The 15,310-nt window shown below is 41.4% G+C and overlaps 1 protein-coding gene across 3 annotated transcripts in view; it reads left to right on the top strand.

Moving 5' to 3' along the window:
- Nucleotides 1-15,310, top strand: part of bdh2 (3-hydroxybutyrate dehydrogenase 2) — a 156,612-nt gene that overhangs the window by 104,387 nt on the left and 36,915 nt on the right. For all 3 annotated transcript variants that reach the window (XM_087979848.1, XM_087979846.1, XM_087979847.1), the window contains one exon: nt 9,423-9,519. In XM_087979848.1, the coding sequence (XP_087835974.1) occupies nt 9,423-9,519 (97 nt within the window). The remainder of the gene's footprint in view (nt 1-9,422; nt 9,520-15,310) is intronic.

The following is a 15,310-nucleotide window of genomic DNA, read 5'->3' as shown; positions in this document are numbered from 1 at the left end:
GTAAACAGTAATGAGTGTAAACGGTAATGAGTGTTAACGGTAATGAGTGTTAACAGTAATGAGTGTTAACAGTAATGAGTGTAAACGGTAATGAGTGTAAAACAGTAATGAGTGTTAACAGTAATGAGTGTAAACGGTAATGAGTGTAAAACAGTAATGAGTGTTAACGGTAATGAGTGTTAACGGTAATGAGTGTTAACAGTAATGAGTGTAAAACGGTAATGAGTGTAAAACAGTAATGAGTGTAAAACAGTAATGAGTGTAAACGGTAATGAGTGTAAACAGTAATGAGTGTAAAACAGTAATGAGTGTAAACAGTAATGAGTGTAAAACGGTAATGATTGTAAACAGTAATGAGTGTAAAACGGTAATGAGTGTAAACGGTAATGAGTGTAAAACAGTAATGAGTGTAAACAGTAATGAGTGTAAACGGTAATGAGTGTTAACAGTAATGAGTGTAAACGGTAATGAGTGTAAAACGGTAATGAGTGTAAACAGTAATGAGTGTAAACGGTAATGAGTGTAAAACGGTAATGAGTGTAAAATGGTAATGAGTGTAAACGGTAATGAGTGTAAAACAGTAATGAGTGTAAACGGTAATGAGTGTAAAACAGTAATGAGTGTTAACAGTAATGAGTGTAAACGGTAATGAGTGTAAACAGTAATGAGTGTTAACAGTAATGAGTGTAAACGGTAATGAGTGTTAACGGTAATGAGTGTAAACGGTAATGAGTGTAAACAGTAATGAGTGTAAACAGTAATGAGTGTTAACAGTAATGAGTGTAAACGGTAATGAGTGTAAAACGGTAATGAGTGTAAACAGTAATGTGTGTAAAACAGTAATGAGTGTAAACGGTAATGAGTGTAAACAGTAATGAGTGTTAACGGTAATGAGTGTAAACAGTAATGAGTGTAAACAGTAATGAGTGTAAACGGTAATGAGTGTAAAACAGTCATGAGTGTAAACGGTAATGAGTGTAAACAGTAATGAGTGTAAACAGTAATGAGTATAAACAGTAATGAGTGTAAACGGTAATGAGTGTAAACAGTAATGAGTGTTAACAGTAATGAGTGTAAACGGTAATGAGTGTAAAACAGTAATGAGTGTTAACGGTAATGAGTGTAAACAGTAATGAGTGTTAACGGTAATGAGTGTTAACAGTAATGAGTGTTAACAGTAATGAGTGTAAACAGTAATGAGTGTAAACGGTAATGAGTGTTAACGGTAATGAGTGTTAACAGTAATGAGTGTTAACAGTAATGAGTGTAAACGGTAATGAGTGTAAAACAGTAATGAGTGTTAACAGTAATGAGTGTAAACGGTAATGAGTGTAAAACAGTAATGAGTGTTAACGGTAATGAGTGTTAACGGTTATGAGTGTTAACAGTAATGAGTGTTAACAGTAATGAGTGTAAAACTAATGAGTGTAAACGGTAATGAGTGTAAACAGTAATGAGTGTAAACGGTAATGAGTGTAAACGGTAATGAGTGTAAACGGTAATGAGTGTGTGAGAAACAAAGCTCACACACACTTCAATAATTGCAGTCCGAGACCAAAATCTGAATCATCAGTGTCCTTTATTTTTACACTTGCAAGTCAGTGTGATGTCCAGTGCCTATAAGGCAGAGGACATACACACACCAAATTCAACAAACTCTCAATATTTATATAATTTGGTTCCTACATTTTTTTTCTTATTTCATTGTTCCCCCCCCTCTTTCGAGGAAGGGTCACTCGACCTGAAATGTTAACTCTGATTTCTCTCCACAAATGCTGTCAGACCTGTTGAGCTTTTCTCGTAGTTTTTGTTAGATGTTTGGGGCAAGTGGGTTCTTTTCCTAAAAAAAAATCGAAAGCAGTCTGTTTCTAATTGTTTCTTAAACATACAGCTCGAGAAAATCATGTACATATGAGGAACTTGTCCTCCACAGCAATAGTGCTCCTGAGATTTCCCCAGTCTATATGTAGATTGAAATATCTATGATTACTGCATCATCCTTCTTACATGCACATCCAATTTCCTGGTGTACTCAGTATCCCACATTACTGGACTGTGTTGTATTCCTATACATAGCTCCAGCCAACATTTACCCCCCTGCTATTTCTTAGCTCTGTCCAGACACATTCTGCATCTTGTTTTTCTGATCCAATATCCTCTCTCTCACTAAAGAATTAACTCCATCTGTAATTATCAGCACCTCCTTTTTCTTTTAGTCTCTCCTTCCTAAATGTTGAGTATCCTTGAATATTCAGTTGTTAGTCTCGGTCACTATGCAGCCACCATTCCAAAATGGGAATGAGATAATGATGATCATCATGGCAATTACAAGCTTAGATTAAGTCTGAGTACTTGATTTCTAGAACTGGAAAAGTTGCAGTGGAATCATATCAAATGGAGTAAGTAAAGGTCAGGAACATGTTTTATTTTCACGCAGAGTGATGTGGGTACTTGGAGCTCATTGCCTGAAAGGAGGGCAGAAACAGGAAACCTCAAGGTATTTAAGAACTGTTTGGATGAACCCTTACAGTGCTTTAGTGTATAAGGCTATGGGCTAAGTGCCTGAAAATGAGATTACAATAATCAGTGTGGACATGATGGGTCAAAGAGTCTCTTTCTATGCTGCAAAACCCTTTGACTAAATGATTCTAACTTAGCAACTGAATCAGTTTTGATTGAATCCTGTTTGATTTATTCTGAAAAACATTTAAATAGACTGTTATCATCCCATTTTACTGAGCTTCCAAACCTTTGAACAGTGCTGACAGTGTTTATTTTGAGCTCTATACTGTCTGACTTTCCCATCATGAAGAGCCTTGTGATGTTTTATAATAAGTGTGCTATTGAAGTGCATCTTGCTGCTGATATGGTGGATAGGTTTATGTTTTGATAGAACATATAGTAAAACAAGACCAGCACTAGGTGATGTTGTTGTGTTATAATCACTCAACAGTGCAGATGAGAGATGTATTGGAATCCTGAACCACAATGCCTGGCTGAGTATAAAAGTTTAATATTGCTGACAAAAGATAATTTGTTGATGCTTTTCATCCTGCTCTCTTTGTCCCTATTTTGTTGTGATGTGATCCCAGTACTTGGATTGTACATCCCTAGGACTGGCAGATCATAGAGTCATAGAGATGTACAGCATGGAAACAGGCCCTTCAGTCCAACTCATCCATGCTGACCAGGTATCCTAACTTAAGCTAGTCCCATTTGCCAGCATTTGACTCATATCTCTCTTAACCCCTCCTATTCATGTGTCCACCTAGATGCCTTCAAAATGTTGTAATTCTACCAGAAGTTGAATTAAGAAGTTTTGTTGGAAGTAGAATATAGGGATCTTTACTGTGTATCTAACCCCATGCTATCCCTATCCTGGAAGCATTGATCAGCACATATCAAGCATCATTTCCTTTTCTGAGGAAGGGTCACTTGACCCAAAATGTTAACTCTAATTTCTCTCCACAGATGCTGCTAGACTTGCTGAGCTTTTCCAGCAATTTTTGGTTTTTGTTTCACATTTCCCTTTGGCTGTTTGCAGCCAGCAGAGTAACTGGCCATTCCTGACCAGGCTGCATTTGGAATATTTTCAGCACTGGCTCCAAAGGCACATCAAGTTCTACACTTGGACAATGATTGCTGGCTAATCCTGACTGTGTGAAGAATTACCAATTGTAAATTGGACTTGCAGAGTGGCATGTACTGGAAGCAGCATTTATCAATAGGTAGAGTCCCTATTGTCCCAAAGGATCATTGAGCTGCTCTCAATAGAGAGAGACAACTGTGTGCTGAGTTTAATCTGGGAATCATTACCCCTCAGTTGAGGGGGGAGGTGGACAAGATGGGACCTTGGTGGTAGTCTCAGGCAGTGCAAGAACTAAACCTGTGCTGTAGGCATCACTCTTCATCAGAAACCAGCCATCCAGCCAAGTGAGAGAACTGTCTCCTGATACATCAATGTATCAGGTAGACAGAATGAACACACACATACACTGCATCTGTCCACAGTCATTCACTGTTCATTTCCTAGGGCAAAGCCAGAATCGATCAGAATCAAACCTTCTGACATAAAATCTAGACAAAGCTTAGCTATTAAATATCAATCAAACTGTTACATCTTCCATGGTAAAACCTCTAGCAATTAAAGTCTCCTTTTCAACCAATCAAAATGCCTCTCAACAGAAACTCAAATGCACTCACCATGTAAAAATAATAGCTACAAGAGCAGGTCAGAAGCTAGGGATACTGTGGCTGGTAACTCACCTCCTGACTCTCCAAAGCCTGTCCACCATCTACAAGGCACAAGTCAGGAGTGTGATGGAATACTCCCCACTTGCCTGGATGGGGGCAGCTCCCAACAACACGCAAGAAGCTTGACACCATCCAGCACAAAGCAGCCACTTGATTGGCACCACATGTTGGGGTGCCAGGGAGACTCAGTGGTTAGCACTGCTGCCTCGCAGCACCAGGGATCCGGGTTCAATTCCAGCCCCGGGTGACTGTCTGTGTGAGTTTCTTCTGGGTGCTCCGGTTTCCTCCCACAGTCCAAAAAGGTCAGGTGAATTGGCCATACTACATTACCCCATGGTGTGTTCAGGGATGAGTAGGTTAGATGCATTAGTCAGGGGTAAATGTAGAGTAAAAGGGTAGGGGAATGGGTCTGGAGGGGGGAATACTCTTTGGTGGTGTGGACTTGTTAGGCCAAATGGCCTGTTTCCACACTGTAGGGATTCTATGAAAATAAAAGAAGCAATGTGAGAGGATGGAAGAAGAAAGGGAGTCCAAAAATCATCTATACAATTATAAGTAGTTTTTTCTCCTTCATAGACACACTCTCAGGATCCAGGATGGTTTGCTTCCCTTGCGATTCGGTGGGATGGTGAGATGGTTTATCAGTTCAATGTGCAAGTTTCAGACTCTGTGTGTGGTTCAGGCGGTGATTAAAGGACCAGTAGACAAGCTGTTCGGAGGCCGATACATTCTCTCCACACCTTGTGATAAAAGGAGGCATGGGATTGATTAGGAAGTAAAAACGGTGATGATGTGTGAAGGCCACTGTCATGGCTGAGGTACTAACTGAATATGTAGGACTATGAGACATTGGAAATGGAGTTGATCAATCAGCTCATCAACTCCACTTTGCCACTCAATAATAGTTAGAGACAAAGGGTTACACCCGAAATATGGACGTCTCACTTCCTGATACTGCCTGGCTTGCTGTGTTCTTCCAGCCTCCTGTCTGTCTACTTTGCCATTCAGTTATATCATGGTTGATCTGATAATCCTCCCCTCCATGTTCCTTTTCCCTATAAAACCTTCGATTCTCTTAATGATTAAATACCTGTCGGTCTCAGCCTTAAATATCCTTAACAGCCCAGTCTCTACAGCCCTGTGTAGTAAACAATCCCACAGATTCACTAACCTCTGATCGAAGAAGTTTCTCCCCATCTCTGTTAAATGTGTGACCCCTTAGTTTGAGATTATACCCTCTGATCCTAGACTCTCCCACAGGAGAAACAGCCTTTTTGCATCTCCCCTGTCAAGTCCCTGAAGAATCTCATGTTTCATTAAGATTTCCTCTTATTCTTCTAAACTCTAATTAGAAAGGCATAACCTGCTGAATCTCTCCTCATACCCAGGGTCAGCTTGCGAACCTTCTCTCGACTACCTCCAATGTCAACGAGGCAGAAGTGGGTACTGCAGATGCTGGGGATTAGAATCAAGGTCAGAGTGGTGCTGGAAAAGCACAGCAGGTCAGGCAACATCCGAGGAGCAGGAAAATCGACGTGAAGGGCTTTTGTCTGAAACATCGACTCTCCTGCTCCTCAGATGCTGTCTGACCTGCTGTACCTTTCCAGCACCACTCTAATCTTACCTCCAATGTCACTCTATTTCTTAGATAAGGGGACTCAAATTCCAGTAATGGCCTGACTAATGCCTTGTACAGTTTTAGCAAAACTTTCCCATTTTTCTACTCCCTTCCCTTTGAAACCAAGGCCCTATCACCCTATTTCTCATTTATGCTCTAGGACCCTGTTGTAGCTCCCCCTTATCCTGCCAAAGGGCGTAAACTAATATTTTCCCACATTGTGTTTGATCTGCCAGATTTGTGTCCATTGGCATCATGTTGCTGTAGACTCTGTGTGCCATCCTCATCACTTGCCCTCCCACCTCTTTATGTATCATCCGCACATTTTATGACAGTACAACCGCTTTGCTCATCCACATCATTAATATCTATTGTAAATAATTGTGGCCCTATACTGATCTACATAATACTCTACTAGTTACAGGTCACCATCTTGAAAATGCCTTCCTTATCCCAATCCTGTTCTATTAGTCAACGGTTATCTACCCATGGTTATACACTTCCCAACCCAACCCCCCCACCGCTGACACCATGGGCACTTATCTCATTAAGTAGTCTAATGTGTGACCCCTTGTCAAACACCTTCTGGAAACGCAAATAAATTACAGCTACTTATCATTACTCTATCCTGCTTGTTACCTGTTCAAAGAATTCTAATAAGTTTGTCAGGCATAATTCCCCCTTTGTGAGGCTTAGCCAACTCTGGTTAGTCACATGTTTTTTTAAATGCTTGGATATTACATCCTTTATCATAGATTCTAACATTTTCCCAATGAGAAATGTTAAGCTAAAGTAGCCTACAGTTACCTGTTTTTCTGTCTGCTTCCCCTATTGAACAAAGGGGTTACATTCACAGTTTTGGCTTCTAGAGTGCATCCATTAGCACTGTGGCAATTTCCTTTAATATATTCAGGTGCAGCCAATCAGGTCTCAAGGACATGTCAACATTTAGCCTTGTACACCCTCCTGGTATTGTTCCCTAGTGGTAGTTATTGTGTTTGTTTCTCTTGCCCCTTGATTTGGTATTTTGGAATTCTGTTAGTGCCTTCCACTGTGACGACTGATGCAAAGTATTTATTCAACTCCCTTGTCTTTCATTTGTTCCACATTATTATTTCCCCATAGCAGAGGTGTTAGTTAGTGGTGGTCTTTCAGGAATCACTAGAGTTAGGAACGGTCCCAGAGGACTGGAAAATCACTAACATGACACCCCTGTTTAAAAAGGGAGTAAGGCAAAAGGCAGAAAATTACAGGCTGCTTAACCTAATCTACGTTGGGTTAGATTTTGGAGTTCATTGTGAAGGATGAGATTTCTGAATACTTGGAAGTGTACAGTAAAATAGGGCTAAGTCAGCATAGTTTCATCAAGGGGAGGTCATGCATAATAAATCTGTGAGAATTATTTGAGGAGGTAACAAGCAGGTTAGACCAAGGAGAGCCAAGGGATGTTGTCTGCCTGGACTTCAAGAAGGTCTTTGACAAGATATCACACAGGAGAATGCTGAGTAAGATAAGGGCCCATGGTATTAGAGGCAAGATAGAAGATTGGCTGTCTGGCATTGACAGAGAGTGGGGATAAAAGAGTCCTTCTCAGTGTGGCAGTCAGTGACAAGTGGTGATCCGCAAGAGTCAGTGTTGGGACCACAGCTTTTCACTTTTTATATGTTAATGATCTAGATGAAGGAACTGAGGGCATTCTGGCTCGGTTTGCAGATGATACAAAGATAGGTAGAGGGACAGGTAGCATTGAGCAGGCAGGGAGGCTGCAGAAGGATTTGGACAGGTTAGGAGAGTGGGCAGAGAAGTGGCTGATGGAGTACAACATGGGAAAGTGTGAGGTCATACACTTTGGTAGGAAGAATAGAGGTATGGACAACTTTCTAAATGGGGAGAAAATTCAGAAGTCTGAAGTGCAAAGAGACTTGGGAATTCTAGTCCAGGATTCTCTCAAGGTAAACTTGCAGATTGAGTCAGTTGTTAGAAAAGCAAATGCAAATATATGTATTTATTTTGAGAGGACTTGAATATAAAAATAGGGATGTACTTCTGAGACACTGTAAGGCTCTGGTCAGACCATATTTGGAATATTTTGCACAGTTTTGGGCCCATCTCTTGGGAAGGATGTAGTGGCCCTGGATGTTCAGAAGAGGTTCATGAGAATGGTCCCAGGAATGAAAAGCTTAGCATACGAGGAACGTTTGAGGAATCTGGGTCTATACTTGTGGGAGTTTAGAAGGATGAGGTGGATCTAATTGAAATCAATAGAATACTAAATGGCCTAGACAGAGTAGATGTTGGGAAGATGTTTCCATTGGTAGGAGAGACTAGGAGCTGAGGGCACAGCCTTAGAGTAAAGGGAAGACCTTTTAGAATGGAGATAAGGAGAAACTTCTTCAGCCAGAGAGTGGCGAATCTATGGAATTCACTGCCATAGAAGGCTGTGGAGGCCAGGTCATTGAGTATATTTAAGACTGAGATAGATAGGCTCTTGATTGTCAAGGGGATAAAGGGTTACACGGAGAAATCGGGAGAATGGGTTGAGAAACTTATCCTATTCCTGATGAAGGGCTTTTGCCTGAAACATCGATTTTCCTGCTCCTCAGATACTGCCTGACCTACTGTGCTTTTTCAGCCCCACGCTAATCTAAACTGAGAAACTTATCAGCCATGATTGAATGATGGAGCAGACTCGATGGGCTGAATGTCCTAATTTCTGCTCCCTATGTCTTATGGTCTTATGGGGCCCTATGTACACTTCAGCCCTTTCTAAATATTTAAATAAGCTCTTACAGTCTGCCTTGACATTACTTTCTACTTTACCCTCAAAATTTATTTTTTTCCATCTTTGTTATTTTGTTGGTCAAATTTTATTAGTTTTTAAAACTTCCTCAATCCTCTGGCTTCCCACTAATGTTTGTCACATTGTGTGCTTTGATGCTATCTATAACTTCCTTAGTTAACCATGATTGGTTTAACTTTTCATCAAGTATTCCTTCCTTACTGGGCTTTTTTTGTGTGTCATGAACTGTTTTCTGAAATATCTGCCATGGTTCCTCCACCTTCTTTGCTGCTGCACTCCTTCCCCAGTCCACTCCAGCCAGCTCTGCCCTCATTCCTTTGTAATTGCTCTTAGTTTGGTACTGTTGTTTTCAACCTGAGTTACTCAATCTCAAACTGAATTGTTAATTCGGCCATGCTGCAGATGCTGATGCAGTAGAGAATTCTGAAGAAACGTTTTTGAGCAGAGCGTGAGAGTATGGAATTTACTACCGTGGGAGTGGTGGAGGTGAATAGTATTGATACATTTAATGGGATGTGTGGGAAAAAGGTGGAGGGAATTGTGCTGATAGGGTGAGATTAAGGTTGGACAGGACGAAAATTTGTCTGGACCATAACACTCATGGGTTGATTGAGCTAAGGGTGTGTCATATATCCTGTGTAATTCTGCATAACATGCATTGTAAGTTTTGTGAATTCTCTATTATTGTCCCCTTATTGCTAAGCAATAAACTAACCTGAATTTCTGTTCAACATTTTTGTTTCCTAACAGGTATTGAAACAAAAGTACTGGATGTGACTCAGAAAGTGCAAGTAGAAACGCTGGCCAAGGACATTGAAAAAATTGATGTCCTGTTCAACTGTGCCGGGTATAATTGATATTAAAATTAAATATCTTTTAAGATAAATCTTCTCATGGCAAAGAAATGGATATTTGCCTTTTGCCTTTATATTGCCAATAATTTAGACCATTGTTACTTTTAGAGAGTGCATGAACTCACTTTCAAATGTACTAGGTGTCAATAACATACACAATAAGTTGATAGCCTGTTAATGAAAAATTAAACATAAATATATGGAACGTTATTCATGAGAACAATAATCAAGATGTTAAGGATAGAATGAAATAATTTAATGTTTGGAAGTAGATTACCATTTACTCAGGCATGTTTTAATTTCAAGGAATGAAACCCAAATTGTTTAGGGGAGGCACAGTGCCGTGGTGATGTCACTGGAGGAGTAATTTGGAATCTCAGGCTAATGTTTTGAGGACATGCGGCAAGTGATGAGGGAACCATCAAAACTGATTTCACCCTGTCCTCACCAATCTACTTGCCACAGGTGCATCTGTTGATGACAGCATTGAAAAGAATGAACAGCACACAGTCTTTATGGAGACAAAGTCCCATATTCGCATTAGGAATACCCTCTGTTGTGCTGCATGGTGCTATCACTTTGCTAAGTGGGACGGGCTTAAAACAGATCTGGCAATTTAAAACTGTGACTTGGAGATGCCAGTGTTGGACTGGGGACAAAGTTAAAAATCACACAACACCAGGTTATAGTCCAACAAGTTTGTTTGGAAGCACTAGCTTTCGGATCAACAACCACCTGATGAAGGAGCAGCGCTCTGAAAGCTAGTGCTTCCAAACAAACCTGTTGGACTATAACCTGGTGTTGTGTGATTTTTAAATTTAAAACAGGGCATTCACTTTGTGCCATCAAGGGAAGCAGATTTGTATTTGACCACAATTTGTGACCTCATGGCCCAACATATATCCTATTGTCCTCAAACCACGAGAACAACACTGGTTCAATGAAGAGGAGGAGCAGTAGCAGCAGTCAGTTCTGCTAGAACACTCGTTTCTTCAACGCAAATTGGCTATAACACAATTGAAGAATTCAGACCGTAACTTGCAGAATGCAAACTTTCCTTACCAGTATTGTGTATAATACATTTCCGGTCCATCAGTTTAAATGGTGCGGCTGTGACACGATTTTCTTTTTACGTGGGATCGCACTGGAACAGAACTATCACTTTGTCTCAGAACAGACTGCAGGAACCCTGTGAAGCTGCACAACAGGATTGGCTGCATGTCACACTGCATAAGCAGCATGCAGTAGACTGGACTGAATGATCAAGTAACCAACAGATAAGATTTGAGTGCTGTGGTCCTGTACAGCCTGTCATGAACTGTGGTGGACAATTAAATAACTCTGACAGATCAGGCTTGTCAAATATCCCCACCCTCAATCATGAGAAGACAAGTGCAGCAGTGTGAAAGGCGAGGCTAATATAAGTACATCTAAGTTGAGCCAAAAGGAACAAGTGGCTGATCCATTTCAGCCTTTCCCAGAGGATCACAGCATCACAAATGATAATGAATTTGGTTCACTCTCTTTGATGTCGAGAAATAGCTGAAGATACTGGGTACAGCACAGGCTTGTACCAGTATTCTAACAATGATATTAAAGACTTGTGCCACTAACAGTGTTAAAGAACCAGCCACTCCCCTAGCTAAGCTTTACAATATTGGCATCTACCCAACAGTGTGGAAATTGCCCAGCTTTATTCTGTGCACTAAAAGCAAGACAAAACTAAAGACCTATAAGTCTACTCTCCATCATCAGGAACGTGATGGAAAGTATTGGTGATAGCGTTATTCTTTTACTGGGGAACTGCTCACTGATGCTCAACTTAGTTTCTGTCAGGGCTGTCAGCTCCTGACCTTATTACGGCTTTGGTCCAGGTTCAGACAGACAGAAGAGTTAAAGTCCAGAAGTGAAGTGGAGTTGCAGCTTTTGATGTCAAGGTCACATTTGACCAAGTGTGGCATCAAGGAGCTATAGCAAAACTAGACTCAGTCAGAATCAGGAGAAACTCTCCATTGGTTAGAGTCATAGCTGGCACAGAGAAAATGGTTGTTGTAGTTGGAGACCAATCATCTCAGCTCCAGGACATCTCTGCAAGGATTCTCTTGGGGGAATGATGTAGACTCAGCCATCTTCAGCTGCTTCATCAATGACTTTCTCTCCTTCATAAGGTCAGTCATGGGATGTTCGCTGATGATTGCATATTCATCATTTTCAACTCTTCAGATACTGAAACAGTCTGTGTCCAGACATGGACAATATTCAGGCATAGGCCAGTAAATTGTAAGTAATATTTGCACTGCACAAGTGCCAGGCAATGACCATCTCCAACAGTACACAATCTAACCATCGCCCCTTGATGTTCAATGGCGTTACCATGACTGAATCCCTAACTATCAACATTCTGGGGGTTACCATTAATCAGGAACTGAACTGGACTAGCCATATAAATGCTGTAATTGTTAATGAAGGTTAGGGACTTGAATTCTTGCCGAGTACCTCACCTCCTGTCTTCATAAGTTGAGTGTGATGGAATATTCCCCATTTGCCTGGATAGGGGCAGCTCTAACAACACTCAAGAAGCTCAACACCATCCAGGACAAAGCAGCTGCTTGATGGGTGTCCCGATTCACAACTTTTAACACTCTCTCCTTTTGCCACCATGGCAGCAGTATATACTGTCCACAAGATTCACTGCAGAAACTCACTAAGTCTCCTTAACAGCACCTTCTAAACCCACAGCGTCTATCACATTGAAGTATAAGGGCAGCAGATACATGGGAACACCATGCCTACATGCCACACTGACAAACCATCCTAACTTGGAACCAAATCACCATTTGTTCATTGGATCAATCTCCGAGAACTCTCTTCCTGACACCACTGTAGGTGTCCCTACACCCCAGCAGTTTAAGTGTGATTAGGGATTGACAGTAAATGCTGGCCCACCCAATGATGCATGTTCTGTTGAACAATTAAAACAAAACCTCAGACATGTGGGCCTACATTACAATGAGTTCTCATGCTTATTTTTTTCAAAAACACTGATATTACAATCAGGAGGATGGAGGCTGGGATTTTATTAAAGCGAGTGCATTCAAATGAAAAGTTGTTTATTGGTTAACATTATCCGGCAGTGTTCATTCTGTGTTGTTGGTTATTTGAATAAACACCCTCCGTGAATGTGTGACCTTGGCCATAAATGGAATAGGCATTCAAACTCGATGTTCCGCAAACAATGTTCATACACTGCTCTTTGTTCCTCAGCATAATCTAGGAACATTGACAACACACTATGTACACCAACAGGATATGACATTAACTTTGTTCTGTTATATAAAGTTAGTCTCTCATGGCAAGTACTTGGCACTTGCAGTACACATTAAGGACCTGAATTCATTGTTAACTAGAGAAAAAAGTCTGAATTGTGCCACGTTTGGCAGAGCAACACTCAAACCCAGAATCTATTTCAAACAGGTGTTGCAAGACATGTTCACTAACCTGTTGGCTTTTATAAAGTGGCTCCTTTTCTTGAACTGCATGGCTAAAATTGTTGATTTTCCCAGGTTAAGTGATCTCTCTTCAGATTATGGCACTGGGCCAATTTCAGGTCCTACAGGTGAACTCCCACAGTATACACAATATTCTGTTTTCACTGAATTGAAAACTTAAAATCTGCCATTCGGTGTTGGCCACAGAGCAAAAACATTCTTTAGTTTCTGGGGGACTGAGCGTCTGAAAATGATGCACAGTTGCTCAGCACCTATTGTTGAAACCATTGTTTGGCTCCAGGTATAACTGGCAGGTATGCCAGGAAGAGATACCCCTGCATAAATACATGAGGCTAATAACTGCATTAACTCTTTTGAATATTGAATCAATTTTCTGTTGCTTATGTTACTGTTTAATGTCTTCAGATTTCTCAGCTGGTATTAAACGAGAACAAATGCTGTGTCTTCCATGAACGTTTATAGTTGTGTAAAGCCAGTCTGTCCATTTTTCAAGGACTTGTTCATTAAGGTGGGGGGGGGGGAAGGGGGAGAGAGTGTGGTGCTGGAAAAGCACAGCCGGTCAGGCAGCATCCGAGGAGCAGGAGAGTCAACATTTCGGGCAAAAGCCCTTCATCAGTCTTGCATTACCTTCACTACTAAGGGTGGGCCAAAGTAATGGTTTTGCACTTGGTTCTTAGTCTGTTTCTAAACGATATGTCTCAAAAGCTGATACATTTAGTACTCAGGTACAGTAGGACCCAAAAATAAAATAAAGACCTTGGATGCTGAAGATCTGAAGCAAAAACAGAAATTCATGGTTTGGGAGAAGATTTGTAGCTCGGGTGCTCGTTGTTGTGGTTCTGTTCGCCGAGCTGGGAATTTGTGTTGCAGACGTTTCGTCCCCTGTCTAGGTGATATCCTCAGTGCTTGGGAGCTTCCTGTGAAGCGCTTCTGTGATGTTTCCTCTGTCATTTATAGTGATTTGTATCTGCCGCTTCCGGTTGTCAGTTCCAGCTGTCTGCTGCTGTGGCCGGTATATTGGGTCCAGGTCGATGTGCTTATTGATTGAATCTGTGGATGAGTGCCATGCTTCTAGGAATTCCCTGGCTGTTCTCTGTTTGGCTTGTCCTATAATAGTAGTGTTGTCCCAGTCGAACTGAGTCAAACTCATAGCAGAAGTGGTAATGCAAATGTTAGACTGTTTGTTAGAACAGTCTTACCGCAAATTCAACCCAAACTCTGGGTCAGATATGTAGATGATACCTTTGTAATCATTAAAAACACAGAAATAGAGAACACACACTGGATCATCAACGCCACGCTCACAGGAATCCGATTCACTAGAGAGGAAGAAAAGGACAACCAACTCCCATTCCTAGACGTGATGGTACAGAGAACACCGAACGGAGAATTCACCACAAAGGTATACAGGAAAGCCACACACACAGACCAAGTCCTGAACTAAGAAAGCAACCACCCCAACACACACAAAAGAAGTTGCATGAAGACACTGTTCAAAAGGACCAAAACACACTGCAGTACACCAGAACTGCAAAAAGAGGAAGAAGAACACCTATACAATGTATTCGCCAAAAATGGATACCCCCGCAATTTCATCAACAGTTGCCTAAGGGAAAGGCAATGGAATGAGGACATGCCACAACCCAAAGGACTAGCCACACTACCATACATCAAAAACATTTCTGAACTGACAGCCAGACTACTGCGACCACTAGGACTCATAACAGCACACAAACCAACAGCCACTCTGAGACAACAACTCACCAGGACGAAGGACCCAGCATGAGCAAAACCAATGTAGTGTATAAAATCCCATGCAAGGACTGCACAAAACACTACATAGGACAAACAGGAAGACAGTTAACGATCCACATCCATGAACACCAACTAGCCACGAAACGACATGACCAGCTATCCTTAGTAGCCACACACTCAGATGACAAGCAACATGAGTTCGACTGGGACAACACTATTACAAACAGAGAACAGCCAGGGAATTCCTCGAGGCATGGCACTCATCCACAGATTCAATCAATAAGCACATCGACCTGGACCCAATATACCGGCCACTGCAGCAGACAGCTGGAACTGACAACCGGAAGCGGCAGATACAAATCACTATAAATAACAGAGGAAACATCACAGAAGCGCTTCACAGGAGGCTCCCAAGCACTGAGGATGTCACCTAGACAGGGGACGAAACGTCTGCAACACAAATTCCCAGCTCGGCGAACAGAACCACAACAAAAAACAGAAATTGCTGACAAAAACTCAC

This window comes from Chiloscyllium plagiosum, unplaced genomic scaffold (genome assembly GCF_037043375.1).
Source record: "Chiloscyllium plagiosum isolate Xiang-an unplaced genomic scaffold, Cpla_swu_hap1 HiC_scaffold_36, whole genome shotgun sequence".
NCBI lineage: Eukaryota > Metazoa > Chordata > Chondrichthyes > Orectolobiformes > Hemiscylliidae > Chiloscyllium > Chiloscyllium plagiosum.
The sequence above is the reverse complement of the archived record's forward strand: the minus strand, read 5'-3'. Positions and strand labels throughout refer to the sequence as shown.